Source organism: Dipodomys merriami, unplaced genomic scaffold, assembly GCF_024711535.1.
Source record: "Dipodomys merriami isolate MVZ:Mamm:240054 unplaced genomic scaffold, mDipMer1.0.p SCAF_26, whole genome shotgun sequence".
NCBI lineage: Eukaryota > Metazoa > Chordata > Mammalia > Rodentia > Heteromyidae > Dipodomys > Dipodomys merriami.
In genome coordinates, this window is record NW_027204048.1 from 11,566,008 (window position 1) to 11,583,963 (window position 17,956).

Below are 17,956 nucleotides of genomic sequence, written 5' to 3' on the forward strand. Positions count from 1 at the left end.
GCTTTTCAGAGAATGTTGGTGAATCAGCATAACAGCCTAGGGAGGGATCTAGTGGGCTGATTTCCAAATCAAGAGGACTTGGGGCTGTTTGCTCAGCAGAACTTCATGACTGCTTACTTTAAATGTTATATTGTTTATACAACCTACCTTTCTACTTTCTACAAAGGATATTTTGAAGGAAGTCTCCCTTCAAGTTTTCTGTCTATTCTCTAGGAAGCTGCATGCTGAATTCTTTACTCTTGCTCATCTTTTTGCAAAGAATCATTCATTACACTCTAATACAGTTTTCACCATAGAACTGGGTAAGTAAAACTTCTATGAGCTGGCTCACACCTGTAATCTTACATACTCAGAAGGCAGAGATCTGAGGATCACAGTTTGAAACCAGCCCAGGCAGGAAAGTCCGTGAGACATTTCTCTCCAATTAAACACCAAAAGGCCAGAAGTGGAGCTGAGGTTCATGTGGTAAACAGCAAAAAAGCTCAGGGACAGCACCCAGGGCACTGAATTCAAGCCCCAAGACTAACACACACATGCGTGTGCAAGCACACACGCATGCACGTACACAAGAAAAAAAAAAGAACCTTCCGTACAAAAACCAGAACAAAGTTTCTAGAAAAAGAAAATTTACCAATAATTTTAACTTCGGTTCATCCAGTGGCACTGGAAAAAGCTAAGTCAATAATACCAAATTTCCAGGGACTGTTGAGAGTCTTATAGTGCATTTTTCAGAGAATTGAATTTTATGTACGTTCAAGTGTTTTTCTTCCTCTTTGTTTAATCCCTTCATAATCCTAATAAAGTAGGAAAGTAGTGTGTGTGGGGGGGGGGAGGGAATCACCAAGGAAGACCAAGATGTGGTGATGCATGCCTGTAATAATTCCAACACTCGAGGCAGAGGCAAAATAAGCTCAAATTCAAGCCGAGCCTGAGTTACATAGTGAGATTACCTCAAAAAGGGGGGGGGGGAGCTGGTGAGGACATGAGGGAAAAACTGGAGGGAAGGAGTGACATTGTCCAAAAGGAATTGTACTCTTTTATCTGAATTATGTAACTGTAATCCATCTGTACATCACTTTTATAATAAAACAATCTTATTTACTTAGCCAGTCCTGAGGCTTGAACTCAGCTCCTGGGCACTGTCCCTGAGATTTTGCTCAAGGCTAGCACTCTACCACTTGAGCCACAGTGCCACTTCTGGCCTTTCCTGTTTTTGTGGTACTGAGGAATCGAACCCAAGGCTTCATGCATGCTAGGCAAGCACTCTACCACTAAGCCACATTCCCAGCCCAATAAAACAATAAAAAAAAATCAAGCAAAGCATAACCATTCCACAGTTAAATGCTTTCACACACACTGAGCTTGCATCTAGGCTCTTGAATAGGGCTTGAGCCCTAGTGTTGGATGCAATCATTCCCACCCAAAGCCTGTCCCAAGCAGACACCTACCACTCGCTTTAGATTCCGAGTAGGAAGGGCCGTCATCAAAAGTGAAGATCTGGGACATGCTCTGGCCCAGGTAGGAGGGAGGCCCGTAATATGAATGCATCCGGTACTGGGAGCTCATTGCATGGCGGTTCTCCGAGTTTTTCATCTGCAGAAGGAGGAAGAAAGATTGCTGTTAGGGTTTAAATGTGCAATGTGTCCCACAGGCTCATGTGCTGTCTCCAGCTGGTGGCATGATTCGGGGAAGTGCTAGAAGATGGGGTAGAGCTAAAAATCAATGTAGATCACTAGGGATTTCCACTGCTGTCTCTCCCTTCTCCCACTGTCTGTCTGTCTGTCGTGTCTGTCCTACTTGTGCATGATGAGTGAGCTACTCTGTTCCCCAACCAGCTCCCCATCACAATGTTCAGCGTCATCCATGACCCCCAAAAAACAAGGGAGCCAGCTGACCAAGGGCTGAAATCTCTGAAACCATGAGCCAAAATAACTCTACTTCAATTTTTTTTTCTTATTTGTCATAGTGACAGAAGCACTGACTGACACAAAAGCAGTGAGACCCAGGTTGCATTTCACAATTATTGGAGTGTCTGTAAAAATCTGTACAATGCTGAGTTGACAAATCCTAAAGAGAGCAGGGAAGTGGAGAGGAGAGAATCAGTATGTAGAAGCTACAGTCTGTCATGTGTCACCCAGCTTCTTTAGCTGAAGAATGCTATTGATCCTCTAAAGGCTTCCTCATGCGTAAGGTGGCATCTTAACCTTGGCAACCCTATACTGTCCCTGTAAGAATATATTTAGCCTGGTGCCAGTGGCTCTCACCTATAATCTTATCTACTCAGGAGGCTGAGATCTGAAGATCGAAGTTCAAAACCAGCCTGGGCAGGAAAATCCATGAGATTCTTATCTCTAATAACCTACCAAACCAGAGTTCAAGCCCCAGGACTGGCCAAAAAAAAAAGCCACTTATGATCAGAACTAAGAAATAATTTTAAAATTATATTTATTTAACCAAATGTTTAGAATGTTACTTGGTAAAGAAAACAGTGCTAACTAAGCAGAACCTGGCAGATAAAGTATGAGGTCTCCTTAATGCTCTCTAGAAACATTATTTCCCATGACACTCTGGCCTACGTGCCCTTTAAATGTAACGGCATTGCATGGTAGAAAGACCTGATGTTCCTGGTTTCCCTAATTCTGTGAGGCTCTCAAAAATGTGGGCTTGATTCTCCCTAAGCCACTGTATGCTCTGAGGGGTGGATTCATGCCCCTTGGGAAAGCAAAGCCAATCCCTCACAGGTGACAATTTCCTTTCAAATGAGGTTTACCTTGGCGAGTTCCTTCTACTCTTTCAAGTGTGTTTTCCAAAATATATACAGTGGCATCTCTTGTGGGCCAGTCACCCTGTTTTCATTTCTAATCATCCTCTAAATCTTTCCTAAGTAAGAGGTCAAGCAAACTGCACATGGAAAATCGCCAAAGGCAAAGAACGGACTGCCACCCTCCTGACACAGCTCGGGTCAGAGGTCCCATCAGGCAGCCTTGAAATCATTAAGAGAGAGGACAATCGATGGGTGTAGTTGACTATGCAGCAGGCAGTTATCAATTAAGCCAAGGCTTCTCATTGCTCCCTGTACCAGCGCACAAATAACTTGGGGGTCTTTTAAATAGAGCAAATGGAAGTAAGGATATATAGTAAAGCTAGGTGAAGCCTGCAAATCTGGAATGTTCTCCACCAATTGTGAATCTGCCAGTCCCCAAACCTTGCTCTGGTGACAGGAGCTGAAATCAATGACACCCTTTCTCTCACATTTAGGAGCCTACTACCAAAGAAAGACCTTCTAGAAGACTCTTTTAACAACTGTTTATAACCATCAACTCTCCAACAGAACAGGAAAAGTGTATACATTCTGTGAACATGTTTTGGGGTTGTTGGTTTTATTTTTGTGGGTTTTTAGAATTTTTCTACCTATGCATTTCTCTTAGAGCTCCTAAGATTTCTCTTTCTGAGCCCTGATGGCTTCTTGGAAGTGCTACCATGGTAACAACAAACTTCAGCATCTTTCAAGGGAAAAGTCAGTGATACAGTGTGCATCGTGAATGCTGGGTTAACAGGGGGCCGACACAAGCACAGAGGGCCGTTCTGCTCTGGGCATGTCTCTCCTCCCTTAGGATGGACAGTATCTACAAGTCAGCTCTCTATGGAAAATGCTTCTCAGTTTTCCCATGCACAAAGAAACACACAGGACTTGATGTGCAGGCTTTGACAAATACCATTTTTTTTCTTTCACCAGTAAGACAACACAAATCTTAAAAAGAAAAAAAATACATTTGACAAATGTACACAAAAGACTCCACAGCAGGGATTAGCAAGCTTTTTACCAAAAGGAGTAAAACAGTAAATACTTTAGGGTTGCAAGTCATGGAATCTCTAGGCAGCTGGCAAACAAATGGGCCTGACTTGTGTCCCAATAAAACTTTATTTATAAATACAGATTCTGGTTTCTCAACCTTGATTCCCACTGCACTAAGGGAAGGAGGGGACCCACACTGACACCTACCTATAACCCCAAGAAACCAGATTTAACTTGTCTGGTATATGGCTTGTACTGTCTTTCCAAAGCTCCCCAGGTGGTATATGATTTGTACTGGAAGTCTTTCCAAGGCTCCCCAAGGAATTCTGATATGCCGTGTCTCCACCCACCTGAGATGTCTGAGACCCCAACACCCACCCCATGTTAACTAAAAGTCAAGTCTGAATATAGAGTGGGTATTATCTGACAAGTGATAGAGTCTGGTTTTTAAACTAAAGTTTACTGGGAAATGAAGACAATATTGAAGGCTTGCATCATGGAGCCTGAATTTAAGAGCCTGGGCACTGTCCCTGAACTTGTTTTTACCCCCTCAAGGCTAGTACTCTACCACTTGAGCCACAGCTGTATTTCCAGGTTTGGGGTGATTAATGGGAGGTAAGCATGTCATGGACTTTCCTCCCCAGGCTGGCTTCACATCTCAATCCTCCCATCTTAGCCTCCTGAGTAGCTAGGATTATAGGTGTGAGCCACTGGCACCGGGTAAAAACATGCTTATTTTTAGTTTACTCTTATAATTTCTTTCCTGTTATGAGAAACATCTAAAACAAGGATTACCACAAACTAAGAACTGAATTGTTTGTACTTAATCATTCAATATTCCCCATGATTCCTCAAGATCACTAAACTATCAGCCAAAGAAGAAAGAGATACAAAAGACCAGGAGGGAAAAAAGCCAGGCTCATGCCTGTAATACTAGCTACTCAGGAGGCTAAGATCTGAGGATTACAATTTGAAGCCAGCCCAGGAAGGAAAGTCCATGAGACTCTTAGCTACAAAAACTATTCAGGAAAAGCTGGAAGTGGGGCTGTGGCTCCAGTGGTACAGAGATAACCTTGAGCAAAAGAAGCTCAGCAACAGCACTGAGTCCTTGAATTCAAGCTCTAGGACCAGCAAAAAGAAAGAGAAAAGAACAGAACAGGACAAGATCGGATTCAAGACTATCAATCACTTTAGTGACATCCTAGTCAAATAGTAGTCCAGAAAGAATCTACAAAGGCCTGTGAGCTGTCCAATATTTCTGAAAACATAGAATTAAGACAGAATGAGTTTTCCCAGAAAGCCCAAGAAAAGGTACCATTTTGAATCACTTTCTACTCCTGCTAACTTAAAAAAAAAATCACAATCCCACTACTTTGGGCTTCAATGAAATGGGTAAATAATGAAGCCTTTGAAACAGTATCTTACTGCTGTAGCTCTCAAGTGGGGGCAGGCCATCTCCTGGGGGACATGTGGCTGTCTGGAGACACTTTTTATTATCACAGCTAGGGGGAGAGGGGGTGCTTGGCTCCTAATGGTCCAAGCCAAGGAGTCTGGCATCCTCTCAAAATGCCTTGGATGACCCCTTGCACAACCAAGTTTCCAACAGCTCCACGGTGACAAGGTGGAGAAACGGGGTTTTGCACGAACCCAGAGCTCCCTCGACTCAGCATTTTACCTCCAGCTAAAAGAAAACAACAGACAAGGAGGGCCCATTCAATTTTACATTTTTTCCTTTATGCAATGTTATTTTATTTCTCCTCATTTTGTTTATTCCTTTATGCTAAAAAGAAATAGAGAAAAATAAGATCAAAGAGCCCTGGATCCCAATGAATTTTGCTTGCTGCTATTATTAGCAAGTGGGAGCTGGCAGCCAAGAGGCGCAATCTGCTAGGGCCACTGGCTCACACTTGTAATCCTGCAGGAGGCTGAGATCTGAGAATCATAGTTTGAAACCAGCTTAAGACAAACAAATAAAAGGAAACCTTAGCTCCAATGAACTCGAAAAAGGCTGGAAGTGAGTTCAAGCCCCTAGTATCAGAAAAGAAGCAACATATCAGAAAAGGAAAGGTGCAATACATCAAAGCTGGTTTAAGTTGCAAGCCCCAACTTTCCCAAAGGGTAAGAAAGTCTGCGATAACAGGCCAAAACAAATGAAACTATACTGATGGGGCTTTTCAAGAAGAATTCAAGAAAAAGAACAAAATCCATGGTTAGATTCATTAGACTAAAAACTAAAACTGTGAGCTGGGCGCTGGTGGCTCACGCCTGTAATCCTAGCTACTCACGAGGCTGAGATCTGAGGATCGCGGTTCAAAGCCAGCCCGGGCAGGAGAGACCGTGAGACTCCTATCTCCAATAAAACCACCAGAAAACCGGAAGTGGCGCTGTAGCTCAAGTGGTAGAGCGCTCGCCTTGAGCTGAAGAGCTGAGGGACAACGCCCAGGCCCAGAGTTCAAGCCCCACGACCGACAAAAAAAAAAAAAAAAACTAAAACTGTGGCTGGTTGCTGGTGGCTCATGCCCATAAACCTAACTGTTCACGAGGTTGAGATCTGAGGATCAAAGTTCAGAGCCAGCTCAAGCAACAAAGTCTATAAGACTCCTATTTTTAACTAACCACCAGAAAAACCACAAGTGGAGCTGTGGCTCAAAGTGGTAGAGTGCTGCCAGGCGCCAGTGGCTCAGGCCTGTAATCCTAGCTACTCAGGAGGCTGAGATCTGAGGATTGCGGTTCAAAGCCAGCCTGGGCAAGAAAGTCCATGAGACTCTTATCTCCAATAAACCACTAGAAAACCAGAAGTGGCACTGTGGCTCAAGTGGTAGAGCGCTCACCTTGAGTTGAAGAGCTGAGGAACAGGGCTCAGGCCCAGAGTTCAAGCCCCATGACTGACCTGTCCCCCTCCCAAAAAAAAAAAGGTGTAGAGTGCCAGCCTTGAGCAAAAGAGATCAGGGACAATGCCCAGGCCCTGAGTTAAAGCTCCATGACTGCAACAACAACAACAACAACAACACACACACACACACATATACACACACACACACACACACACACACACACACACACACACAGACACACACCAGTTAAACAGTCCTAAAATACACCATGGAAAAATAAAGCAAGTTATCTATAAATACAAAATCAAATCCAACCAAAAGAACATAAAACCAGCTGTCTACCAACTTCTGGAAGTCCTAGAGAATGTGGAACCAGGACCAACTGTAGCCTAGAATTAACTGGAAGGAACAGATACGCAGAGGATGTAGAGATTACACTTGTATTTAGTGAGGGTCCACTGTGCTTGTCTTTATGGGAAAAAAAATTAGCTGTACATGTTGCATTTAAAAATGCAAATGAATTCTTTCTACTGAGTTGCTCAGTTGTTTTTCACAATAGTGCTTGTCAAGGACAACTTCTCTAACACTGGATTTCCAAAAGCAAAACTGCTATTCTTTATAAGGCCCTGGAATACCTCAGTTATTCTTTTCTACTAATGGTAAATAATACAGCCAAGAACAGTGTACATCTCTAGTTCTAGCACTTGGGGCCTGACATAGAAGAATCACTTGAGCCATGAGTTGAAAGACCAGCATGGACAACACAGCAAGACCCCCTCTCCAAAATGAAGAAACAAAGGAGAAACAACAAAAGGATGAGGGAAAGAACAGAACAGAAGGAAAGAGAATAAAAAATACTTGAGACTCTATTGCCCACTGGAATAAGGGCTGTTTCATGGAACTTTGTGCTTTATTTATTTCCGTAACTACATTTTGAATTGCGGCTTCTTAGTCTAATGAAAGACACTGATATATCAATAGGAGAGAAGAAAGCAAAAAAGTACTTCTAGTAAGGAATATTTACTCAGAACAGGCTAAGTGTTACAAAACATCTCCTTTTCCTGGAATCTGGAAACCTTGATGCATTTCAAGGGTTTCACAAAAGAGAAGGTTGCAACGTCCTGGGTTTGATCCCCAGTAGCAAAAAAAAAAAAAAAGGCAAAACCCAAAAAATACAGTTAAAAAACAGAAGACAGGGTGAGGGCTGATCTTGTGAACCTGATCATGATGCACCATCTCTAGCGTCAGACCCCTTGCCTGGCTGATCTTTAACAACCTGTGCAGAATCTTCCTGTCCCTGTGCCAGAAACTTCCATTTGTCTGATTCACAATCTAAAATTCAGACTCCAATTTCTCAACAGAACTCATGCATGGCTAGGCATAAATACAAGTTATTTTACATGAAAATGAACAAGAGCAGCAAGAAACAGTTGGGAGAAAGTGACGTGGAAAAGTATGGATGAATTTCTAGTTAATAATTATCCACACCTAGTACCCTCCACCCTGGCTCAACCATCAACTCTCTGAAGGTCATTGTATAGCCTCTCTTCAGATTAGAGGAGCAGGCCAGAGAAGACGTTGGTACTGACTAAGGGAAAAAGGCAATGGCAGAAGAAGAAGAAAATGAGCATTTACTGGGAAATAGGAAAGAACAGTTTTGCTATCTCCCTTAGTCCTCATAATTTAATAAATCATCAACACACAAAGAAAGGGCTCAGAGAAATGCAGTAACTTGGTTCTGATTTAAGGAAGCTCTTGCTGGAAAAGCTGCTGGTCCTCCTCAAACCACAGTCCTTCTACAGATGCAATCTGATTATAAAGAGCAACTCACTAACACTGGTATTTTGTCAACTCTTCATTTTTCTTTTTCTGTTTCTGCAGCATGTTAGAACCTTTCTTGGGGAAAGGCAGCCTGGAAATGAGGAAAGATGGACATAGCCACGGTCAGAAACTTTGAATTTTAGGACCAGAAACCAAGAGAAGCTTCTCTATCTGTTCCCACCTTGATAGACAAACTCAATTAACCTTTGCTACTCTGTTCCAACCTACTGTTTTAGACAAAGCTAGTGACCCGGAAACAATACGTTACCATCAAAATCTGCACGGCGATGACATAAGAGAGATATAGCCCCATCAGCAGTATCGGGAAATAAGCCAGTTGGATTAGCTGCTCTAAGAAATATGGATTATATTCATGTCACACATGAGCTGTCAGAAACATTAGGATACTTTTAGCATAAATCAGCAGTGTGTGGAGGGGAATCTTATGAGGACTGAACATGACAGACTGCCAGGAGGGCAAGGTGAGACAGTCAGGGGCCACCTCCAAAGAGAAGCACCCGTTCACACGCTTTCACACCTTCCCTGAAATGCTTAAAGGCTCCAATGCAGGCCGACGGTGACCCAACTCAAGGTGGCATCTCACTCCAAGACCAGCATGGAAGGGATGCACCTCCATGCCATTCAACTGACACAGAATGATGGAAAATAGACTACCTCAGAACACATAGAAGTGTGTGCGTGTGCGTGTGCGTGTGTGTGTGTGTGTGTGTGTGTGTGTGTGTGTGTGTGTGTGTGTGTTCAGAAACAGGCCAGAATTTCTAGGTCTCACTCAAGAAGCCTTTCTGGTCTCTGCAGTAGGTAAAGTCCAGCCCATACTGTAAGCCCCTCCTCACCAGCTAATGCTAAGGGATTGCATCTCCCTAAGCCTAGCTTCTCTAATAAGGCTGTATCAGAGGTCAAGATGGAGTAGGAGGTATGAGGCCCAGCACTCTGAGGCTGCTTACCTGTTTGCCCTGTTTAATCCTCTCATGAGTAGTTATACCCAAAGACCCTCCCCTGAGTTTGCTACCAAATGACTCAACAGCCAAAAGCAAGAACAAAACTCCCCATTCCATATAAATTACCTGAAGTATCAGCAATATTTGATACTTGAGCGAAAAGTCAGTTCTCTGAAACTGTTTTACTTTTCCAATTTTAAGACACTGAAAAGCCAACAAGGTCCAACATTGTCATTGACACACATGACACAAACACACACATACACGTACAGGGTAAGGTGGGGGAAAGTTTCTTCCATTTTCTAGTTTTACATAAACACTCGAGACACACAGTTAGGTTGTCTGTCTTCCTTCTAGTATTAGTTGAAAAATGAGACTGCCAAAAAGAATGCTTGTGAGAAGGAATGTGATAAGGAAAAAATAAAATAAAAAGCGGAGCATGGTGGCACATGCCTATAATCCCAACTATGTGGAAGGCTGGCCCTAGACAAAACCACAAGACTGAAATATTACTGAAGGAAAAAGAGCTGTGGTCTGACTCAAGTGCTAGATACCTGCTTAGCAATCATGAGGCCCTGAGTTCACATGTCAGTAATGCCAAAGGATAAAATAAAATTTTAACCTTTTTTTGGCCAGTCCTGGAGCTTGAACTCAGGGCCTGGGCACTCTCCCTGAGTCTCTCTGTGCTCAAGGCTAACGCTCTACCACTTGAGCCACAGTGCCACTTTCAGCCTTTTCTGTTTATGTGGTACTAAGGAATCAAACCCAGGCCTTGATGCATGCTAGGCAAGCACTCTACCCCTAAGCCACATTCCCAGTCCAAAATAAAATTTTAAAATAACACCTTTTGCTTCATGGTACTGGCCCACAACAATAATCCAAGCTACTCAGAAGGCTTAGATCTTCAGGATCGTGGTTCAAAGCCAGCCCAGGCAAGAAAAGTGTATAAGGCTCTTAACCACCAAAAAGCGGGAGGTGGAGCAATGGCTCACATGGTAGTGCTAGCCTTGAGCAAAAAGTAATTAAATAAATAAAATATCAGGGTTAACACTGGGGTCCTGAGTTCAAGCCTCAGGACCAGCACCAAAAAAATAAAAATTAAAAACAAAAGAACACTTTTGTACCTGATTTTCTGGGGGGGGCGTTAGTTATGGGGCTTGAACTCTGGGTCTGGGCACGTCCCTCAGCTCTTCAGCTCAAGTGCTCTACCACTTGAACCACAGCACCACTTCCAGCTTTTTCTGCGTATGTGGTACTGAGGAATCGAACCCAGGTTCTCATACATGCAAGGCAAGCACTCTACCACTGAGCCGCCTTCCTAGCCCCTGTACCTGATTTTAAATCGCCTTTGACTAACCCCCCTCCAGGATGTTCATCTGAAGGGTGCCACCCCTGTCCCCACAAGACCTAAACTATACACTAAGGAGGGATTGCTGGCTCAACCTGTTCCAAGTGCAGGAAATAAAGAGGTACATGCTCCACAGAGAATTTTAAGATAATAAAACTCATTCAAAGTCAGTGTGGTTTTCACTGTCAGAAGGCAATGACAATTCTAAACAACAGGGGTCATAAATACACAGCCTCACCCTGCCTGTCTACACAGAACCCATCTTTCCACAAGTCATCGTACCTTGCCCCAGGAAACCTCCACATCTTGATAATAACAGGCAGAAAAGTATTGTGTCTGAGGTCTCCTTCCTCAGTGGTTCCACTGCACCAAGTCTGGAACAGGCCTCAGCAAGAATGATCCGTGAACAAAGAAATAAGGAGTTTCTCCTACATGCTTTGTCATATGCTAGAGATTAAACACACACACACACACACACACACACACACACACACACACACACACACACACACACACACACACACACACACACACACAAATTGTTCTTTTCTTTTCCTCTTGTACTTCCAATATGGTATTAAAAAGACATGACAAACTTGTCTCTTATGCATTCCATTGATTTGGGCCTTTATTCAAATAAGGAACTCTCAACTAAATAAATGTGGACTTCCAAGGAATCTGAGAATAGCTCTTTCTAAAATGTCCCTCATTTATGTGTATATATATGTATATATATATATATATACATATATACACACACATATATATATGTATCATATTCACATCTACTTAGCAAGGAAAAAGAAGCAAGAGAAAAGGGCAAATGTAAACAGATACAAGTTTGGCCACCAGCCCAACCAGATCAAATCTAAAAGCTTTCAAACATGGTGATCTAATTATCTAATTTTCAAGCACATTACAGAATTCCCAAAAGGCTGTTATTATTTCCTAACCCGTAACAACCTGGTAGTAGATGTTAATAGACTTCATTCCAACTCTAATTCAATGACACAGTAGTCTCTGGAGTACAGCAGCCTTTCATGAGGCTTTCCAAGTCAGTCCAGATCAAGCTGAACTCATAGAAGAACGGAAATAATCTGGGAATCTCGGACAAATGCAAAGATGCTCCAGAAGATCTGGTCCATGTCCATCTCCCAGGATGCTCCTGGACTACCTCAGGCAGGCCGAGGAAGCATTCCTTAGGATGCTCCAAGGCCTGGTTTCTGCTGTTCTTGAGTCAGACTTGCCTGCTCCCAAGTGTCTCAGGCTTCCAGAGTTCAACTTCGGTCTGGAATCCATCTGTGTTTAACTAAGTTACTCTGTAAAAAAGTCTTCCTCTCATACTGCTGTAGCTATTGATAATCTTCTGTATCTGAAATGCCTGTCACATCTGTCCCCTGGTTTGGATTCCACATAAAGCCACAGACAGACATTTTTGCTTAACCCTTGTTATCTGAATCATACACTAAGAACATACGTTGGAACTGCACTCAGCCGAGCATTGGTGGCTCAGGTCAGTAATCCTAGCAATTCAGAAGGCTGAAATCTGAGGATCATGGTTCAAAGCCAGCCCAGGTAAGAAAGTTCATAAGGCTCTTATCTCCAATTAACCACCAGAAAACCAGAAGTGGAGCTGTGGTTCAAAGTAGTTGAGCACTAGCCTTGAGCAAAGGAGCTCAGGGACATGGCTCAGGCCCTGAGTTCAAGCCCCATGACTGACCAAACAACAACTGTATTCAAAAGGGAGAATGTCAGGATTTCTGCTTCTATGAAATGACTATCTATGTAGAAATTCTAAAATAAACTATAAAGTTATTGCAATTACTAAGTTTATAAAAGATGGGGGAGAACAAAAAGGAAGGGGTGACATTGACCAAGAAACATTGTACTCATAACCTGATTTAGACAACTGTAACCCCTTCTACAACTACTTAATAATAACTACTTAAAATAAAATTTTAACTCCTTAAAACAAAAATTTAACTACTTAAAATAGAAAGTACTGCAAAAAGGTGAATAGATATAAAATAAATGCACATGATAGCATTAGAAAAGGTATAAAAGGAATCCTTCAAGCATCCACAGAAATGTATGCTTCTGTATTTTCCCTTTAAGAAAAAAAATTGAGGACTGGAGGTATGACTCAAGAGGATCTCTAGAGCACTTGCCCAGGAAGCCAAAACCCTGGGTTCAATCCTCAGTACTGGCAAAAAAATATTAAAAACAGAAAGTGTTTAAAAACAAAAACAAATTATGGCAGACATACTACTGGTGCAAACCTGTAATCCTAGTGACTTTGGAAGCGGAGATGGGGAGGGGATTGTGGTTTGAAGCCAACCTTAGTAAGAAAGGCATTCTCCAGACTCCAATGAGCCAATAGCTGAGCTCGGTTGGGCACTGTGGTATATGCCTGTTAGCTCCAGGGTCAAAGGGCACAAGGCCAGGATAACAGCCCAGACTGGCTTGGGTATAAAGTGAGACCTTACCTCAAAAATAACTGATGCAAGACTGGAGGCATGGTTCACATGCTACAGAAGAATGAAAAAGCCAAGATAAAAAGAACAAGGTCTTGGGGGCTGGGAAGGTGGCTCAGTGGTAGAGCGCTTGCCTTGCATGCATGAGGCCCTGGGTTTGATTCCTCACCACCACATAAGCAAAAAAGAAAAAATCTGGAAATGGCACTGTGGCTCAAGTGGTAGAGCGCTAGCCTTGAGCTGAAGAGCTGAGGGACAGTGCCCAAACCCAGAGTTCAGGCTCCACAACTGGACCCCCCCCCAAAAAAAGAGCAAGGTCTTATATTCAAACCATGATACATACACACACACACACACACACACACACACACAGACACACACACACATACACACACACACACAAAAAAAAGGACTGGAAGTGTGGCTCAAGAGGTAAAGCACTTGCTTGGTGAACGCAAGGTGTGGTGTTCACTCCCCAGTAGCAACAGAAACAAAACAGCAACAAAAAATTGCATCTATTAGTCTAAGACAAATATCGTGTCTATTTTCATCCCCTCTTCCTGAGCAAATGCTCTAAAAATATTTTAAATTGGATTTGTCCTTATAAATGCATATGACTGTTTAAAAATACTGTCAGTTTATCTTTGTGGAGGAAAAGGCCAGTCAATTCCTGTCTAATAACCAGTTTTGCTCTAGAAATGTGAGTCCTGGTTAGTTTTCTTGCCGGTGATGACATAAGGTTATGAGACAGACAGACAGCTTCATAAACTGTCACAGGACTGTAGAATGAGCAACTGGTAAACACCTCTCCCAAACATACCTTCTATCTATATGTCTGCCTGAGTGTGTGTGTGTGTGCGTGCACGCGTGCGTGTTTGTACACACATGCACACATATAAGAACCTCCCATTTGGATTTGTCTCTTGTCCTCCTGAATAGCTAGTATTAAAACAAAGGCACTTGACACCCAGCTCAATTTTTTAAATGATAGAATATTTGCACACTGCACAGAGTGGCACATGCCTGCAACCTCAACATGTGGGAAGCAGAGACAGGAAGACTGAGAGTTTGAGTTCTGCCTTAACTACATAGTAAGATCCTATCTCCCTATACACAGCCCATACTATCTGGGCCAGGTCTTGCCCTTTGGCCCCCTAGCAGGCTAAAGGGGTGCCTTTTCTTAGATGCTGGAATCTGGTCTCCTTCTGTCTGTATCTTAGTTCAAACACACGGTTATTACATAGGCAATTCCCATCTCCTCTCCACCTTTTCTACCTTTCATTAATTCTTTCCTAAAATTTTAATTTCATGGCCAAATAATAAGTGTACATGTTTCTAAAGCACCATGAGATGGTTCCACTTTGTGCATCTCAGGGGTAATGATCAAATCAGGATAATTGGACATATATCCATCAGGTCAAACGTTTCGATCTTTTTTGTTTTTGAGGATGCACACACATCCTCTCCTTTAACTATTCTGAAACATAACAATAAATTATTGTTAAGGACAGGCACCCTATTGTGTTTTAATTATAAGTTTCTGTTCTATTCAGGGATCCGTCCTACTTGCTTGATACATGTCTATTTAATAAATGAATGCATTCCAGTGAGGTACGTAATTAGCAATAGGCAGCCATATCATGGAAGATGTCAGACTGAGACCTAAATGACTATCAGGAGGAATGAAATCACCCAGGCTGCCATCTGACCACGCCTAACTGTGGCTAGAATGTGGTAGCACAAACTGCAAGGAAGCAATCAAGAAGGCGCCCTGAAGGAAATCTCAGGCCCAGCTGGGAGCCCTCCCATATTTATTTCTGCTCACTTCCTATGCACCTCTCCCTTGTCAACCTGGTACAACATGTTTATTTAAGAGATAATGTTGCCGTGGAGGAGTGCACAGGGCAATAAACAGCTTTTGCAGGCAATTAAATGCAGAAGCGAAATTGAGCTGCTGGTCAGCGGAACCAGCCATTCATCCTGAGTTTGTTCCAGTGTCACAAATGTTATTCCTGTTTCACAACAGGACAGGAATCTATGATTGGGCCACAAATCTCTGCAGGCCTGGGAATAGAGCAGAAGCGATTCAAGCAGCTCTCGGCTTCCAAGTCAGTCACAGGAACACGCTCAGCAATTGTAAGGGGCTGTCCCAAGAGACTGCTTTCTCCTTTCTTTTTAAATAGGTTTTGCACTTAGTAGGTGTTATGCAACTTGCTGGATTTTTTTTTTTTTGGGTCCGGTCATGGGGCCTGAACTCTGGGCCTGGGCACTGTCCCTCAGCTCTTCAGCTCAAGGCTAGCGTTCTACCACTTGAGCCACAGCGCCACTTCCGGCTTTTTTCTTTTTGCTTATGTGGTGTTGAGGAATCGAACCCAGGACCTCATGCATGCAAGGCAAGCGCTCTACCACTGGGCCACCTTCCCAGCCCAGCTTGCTGGATTTTTATAAGGAAATTTACAGTAGTCTCGACTCTACAGAAATTCCCATGGAGTCATTATATGAATAATCGAATGTCTATCTATAAGAAGCTTAAAAAAAAATCATTTCTACTAGTTGGCATTTTCTAGGAACCAGAAAGTGGAGCTTTGGGTTGAGAAACACAGGGCACACAGTGGTACTCAATGTTGCAAGGAAAGGCAGACAAAGTACACAAAGAAGACTCCATCTAGTCAAGAGTTATGAAGCAAGTTGGGTCTCAGAAATAGGCTCAAGTTAATACAAAAGACATGGCTTCTGCTTCTAACTCTAGGCTAAGCCTAGATGTGGCCAAGGGCACCAGGCAGCAAAACAGGACAGGTATGCACAGTTGAGGAAAACCTCCCAAAGGGAACAGAAAAACAGGGCGGCAGCCATGGGAGTAACCCATTCCATCCACCCTCTCCTGAGTAGCTGTCACCAAGAGGGACAAGGCACTACCGAAAGAGCAGAGTCAAGGACTTCCCAGAAACAAAGCAAGGTGAGGGGCACCTCATCTTCTGCTCTCATGCTTCTCTGCTAAGCTACAATGATCATTTTGGTTACAAAGTAATCTGAATTCATTCCTATCCTTTCAACATTAGCTAAAAGTACCTACCATCTGTAGGTTTATCTGACTTCATAACAAAATACTTTTTATGACACACACACACACACGTGCACACACACACACATACACACACATACTTTTTTCTTTTTTGGTCAATCGTGGGGCTTGAACTCTGGGCCTGGGCCCTGTCCCTCAGCTCTTCAGCTCAAGGCTAGTGCTCTACTGCTTGAGCCACAGCGCCACTTCTGGCTTTTTCTGCTTATGTGGTGCTGAGGAATCAAACCCAGGGCCCCATGCGTGCAAGGCAAGCACTCTACCACTGAGCCACCTTCCCAGCCTGACACACGTATTTTAATGAACACATTTGGTACCATTCGTATAAGCTTTATCTATCCTTTACAATTTCTATATCCTAAGTGAGTCAAAAATGTTTCCTCCAAAGATAAAGAAATCATTCCATGGGTACTCCTATGTGGTCCATTTTCATATCATAGTTTGTTGGGGGTTTTGTTTGTTTTCTTGTGTCAGCACTAGAGGTTTGCTAAAATCAGGGCCTGAGCACAAACACCCCTATTTTTTGCTCAATGCTAGGATTCTACTACTTGAGCCAGAGCTCTACTTCCAGTTTTTTTTGGCAGTTAATTAGAGACAAGGATCTCATAGACATTCCTGACCAGGCTAGCATCCAACCTTGATTTCAGCCTCTTGAGTAGCTAGGATTACCTTCCTTCTCAACAGCCACCAGCACTGGACTCGCACGGTCTTTTAACAATGCATGAAGTATGAAAGACCGACCTAAATTTATAGCAAAAAAAAAAAATGCAATCACATCGGCCCCACAAATGATGACCCCATTCCTTCCCTTACCATTCTCCATGCAAACACACGCAATTCTAACATTTGCACTTCCCAGGGTACAAATTCATCAGGAAGGGTAGTGCTGCTCAGAAAACTGAGCCTAGTTTTTCCTAAGGGCTCAAGCTACTTGCACACCTAACTCTGGCTGGCAGGGAATTTATGCAAAATGCCAGTGTGAGCAAGTAAAAATCAAAGTGAACCCAAACAGATGCATATTTCCTCTCAGGGTCCCCACAATCAACCTATGGGGTTAAATGGCTTTATTAGCAGAGGGGAAGACTCTTTGCACGACTTACATACTATGCCTACACATGTGTACACGCATGCCTCACTGAGCACGGGTCTTTATGTGCATGTGTGTGAGTGTTTCACATATCCGGTTAAGTCTTCTTGATAAGTCTCCTACCTGCCATTGGTTTCCTGTCTGACCAGGCACGTAAGGTGTTGGAAGGCTCCGAAGGCTGTTCTTCACGGGGGACCCCCCAAGGGAATTTCCCACATCCCCAGAAGAGGACTCAGCAGACAGGGCCATGGAGTACTGCGGGTAGTTGTACAGATTGTTGTAGTAGGGGAACAGAGATGGCTGGTAAAAGCTGCTGTAGTAGGTGGAGTCTGAAACCAGGTCAGGTGTGTTCTCCATGTGCCCTCTGCTGGTGACAGCAGGAATGTCCTGGATGACCATGCGTCCCTCTAAAAAGGAAGAAAAGAAGGGGGGGGGGGGGAGGACATAGCGTTAATGTAGAGGTCCATACAATTTAAACTCTGAGTGCTGATGATGAATGCACCCCCTGCTTTCTTCTCAATATATGCAGAGCAAAGTACCTGGAAGGTTCCAAGGTTG

The 17,956-nt window shown here is 43.2% G+C and overlaps 1 protein-coding gene across 1 annotated transcript in view; it reads right to left on the reverse strand.

Annotated features, from left to right (window-relative positions):
• Positions 1-17,956, reverse strand: part of Dmrt1 (doublesex and mab-3 related transcription factor 1) — a 99,756-nt gene that overhangs the window by 45,252 nt on the left and 36,548 nt on the right. Inside the window, exons 3-4 of the mRNA XM_070035453.1 lie at positions 17,522-17,805; positions 1,449-1,593 (exon numbers count right to left, since the gene is read on the reverse strand). Of these exons, the coding sequence (XP_069891554.1) occupies positions 1,449-1,593; positions 17,522-17,805 (429 nt within the window). The remainder of the gene's footprint in view (positions 1-1,448; positions 1,594-17,521; positions 17,806-17,956) is intronic.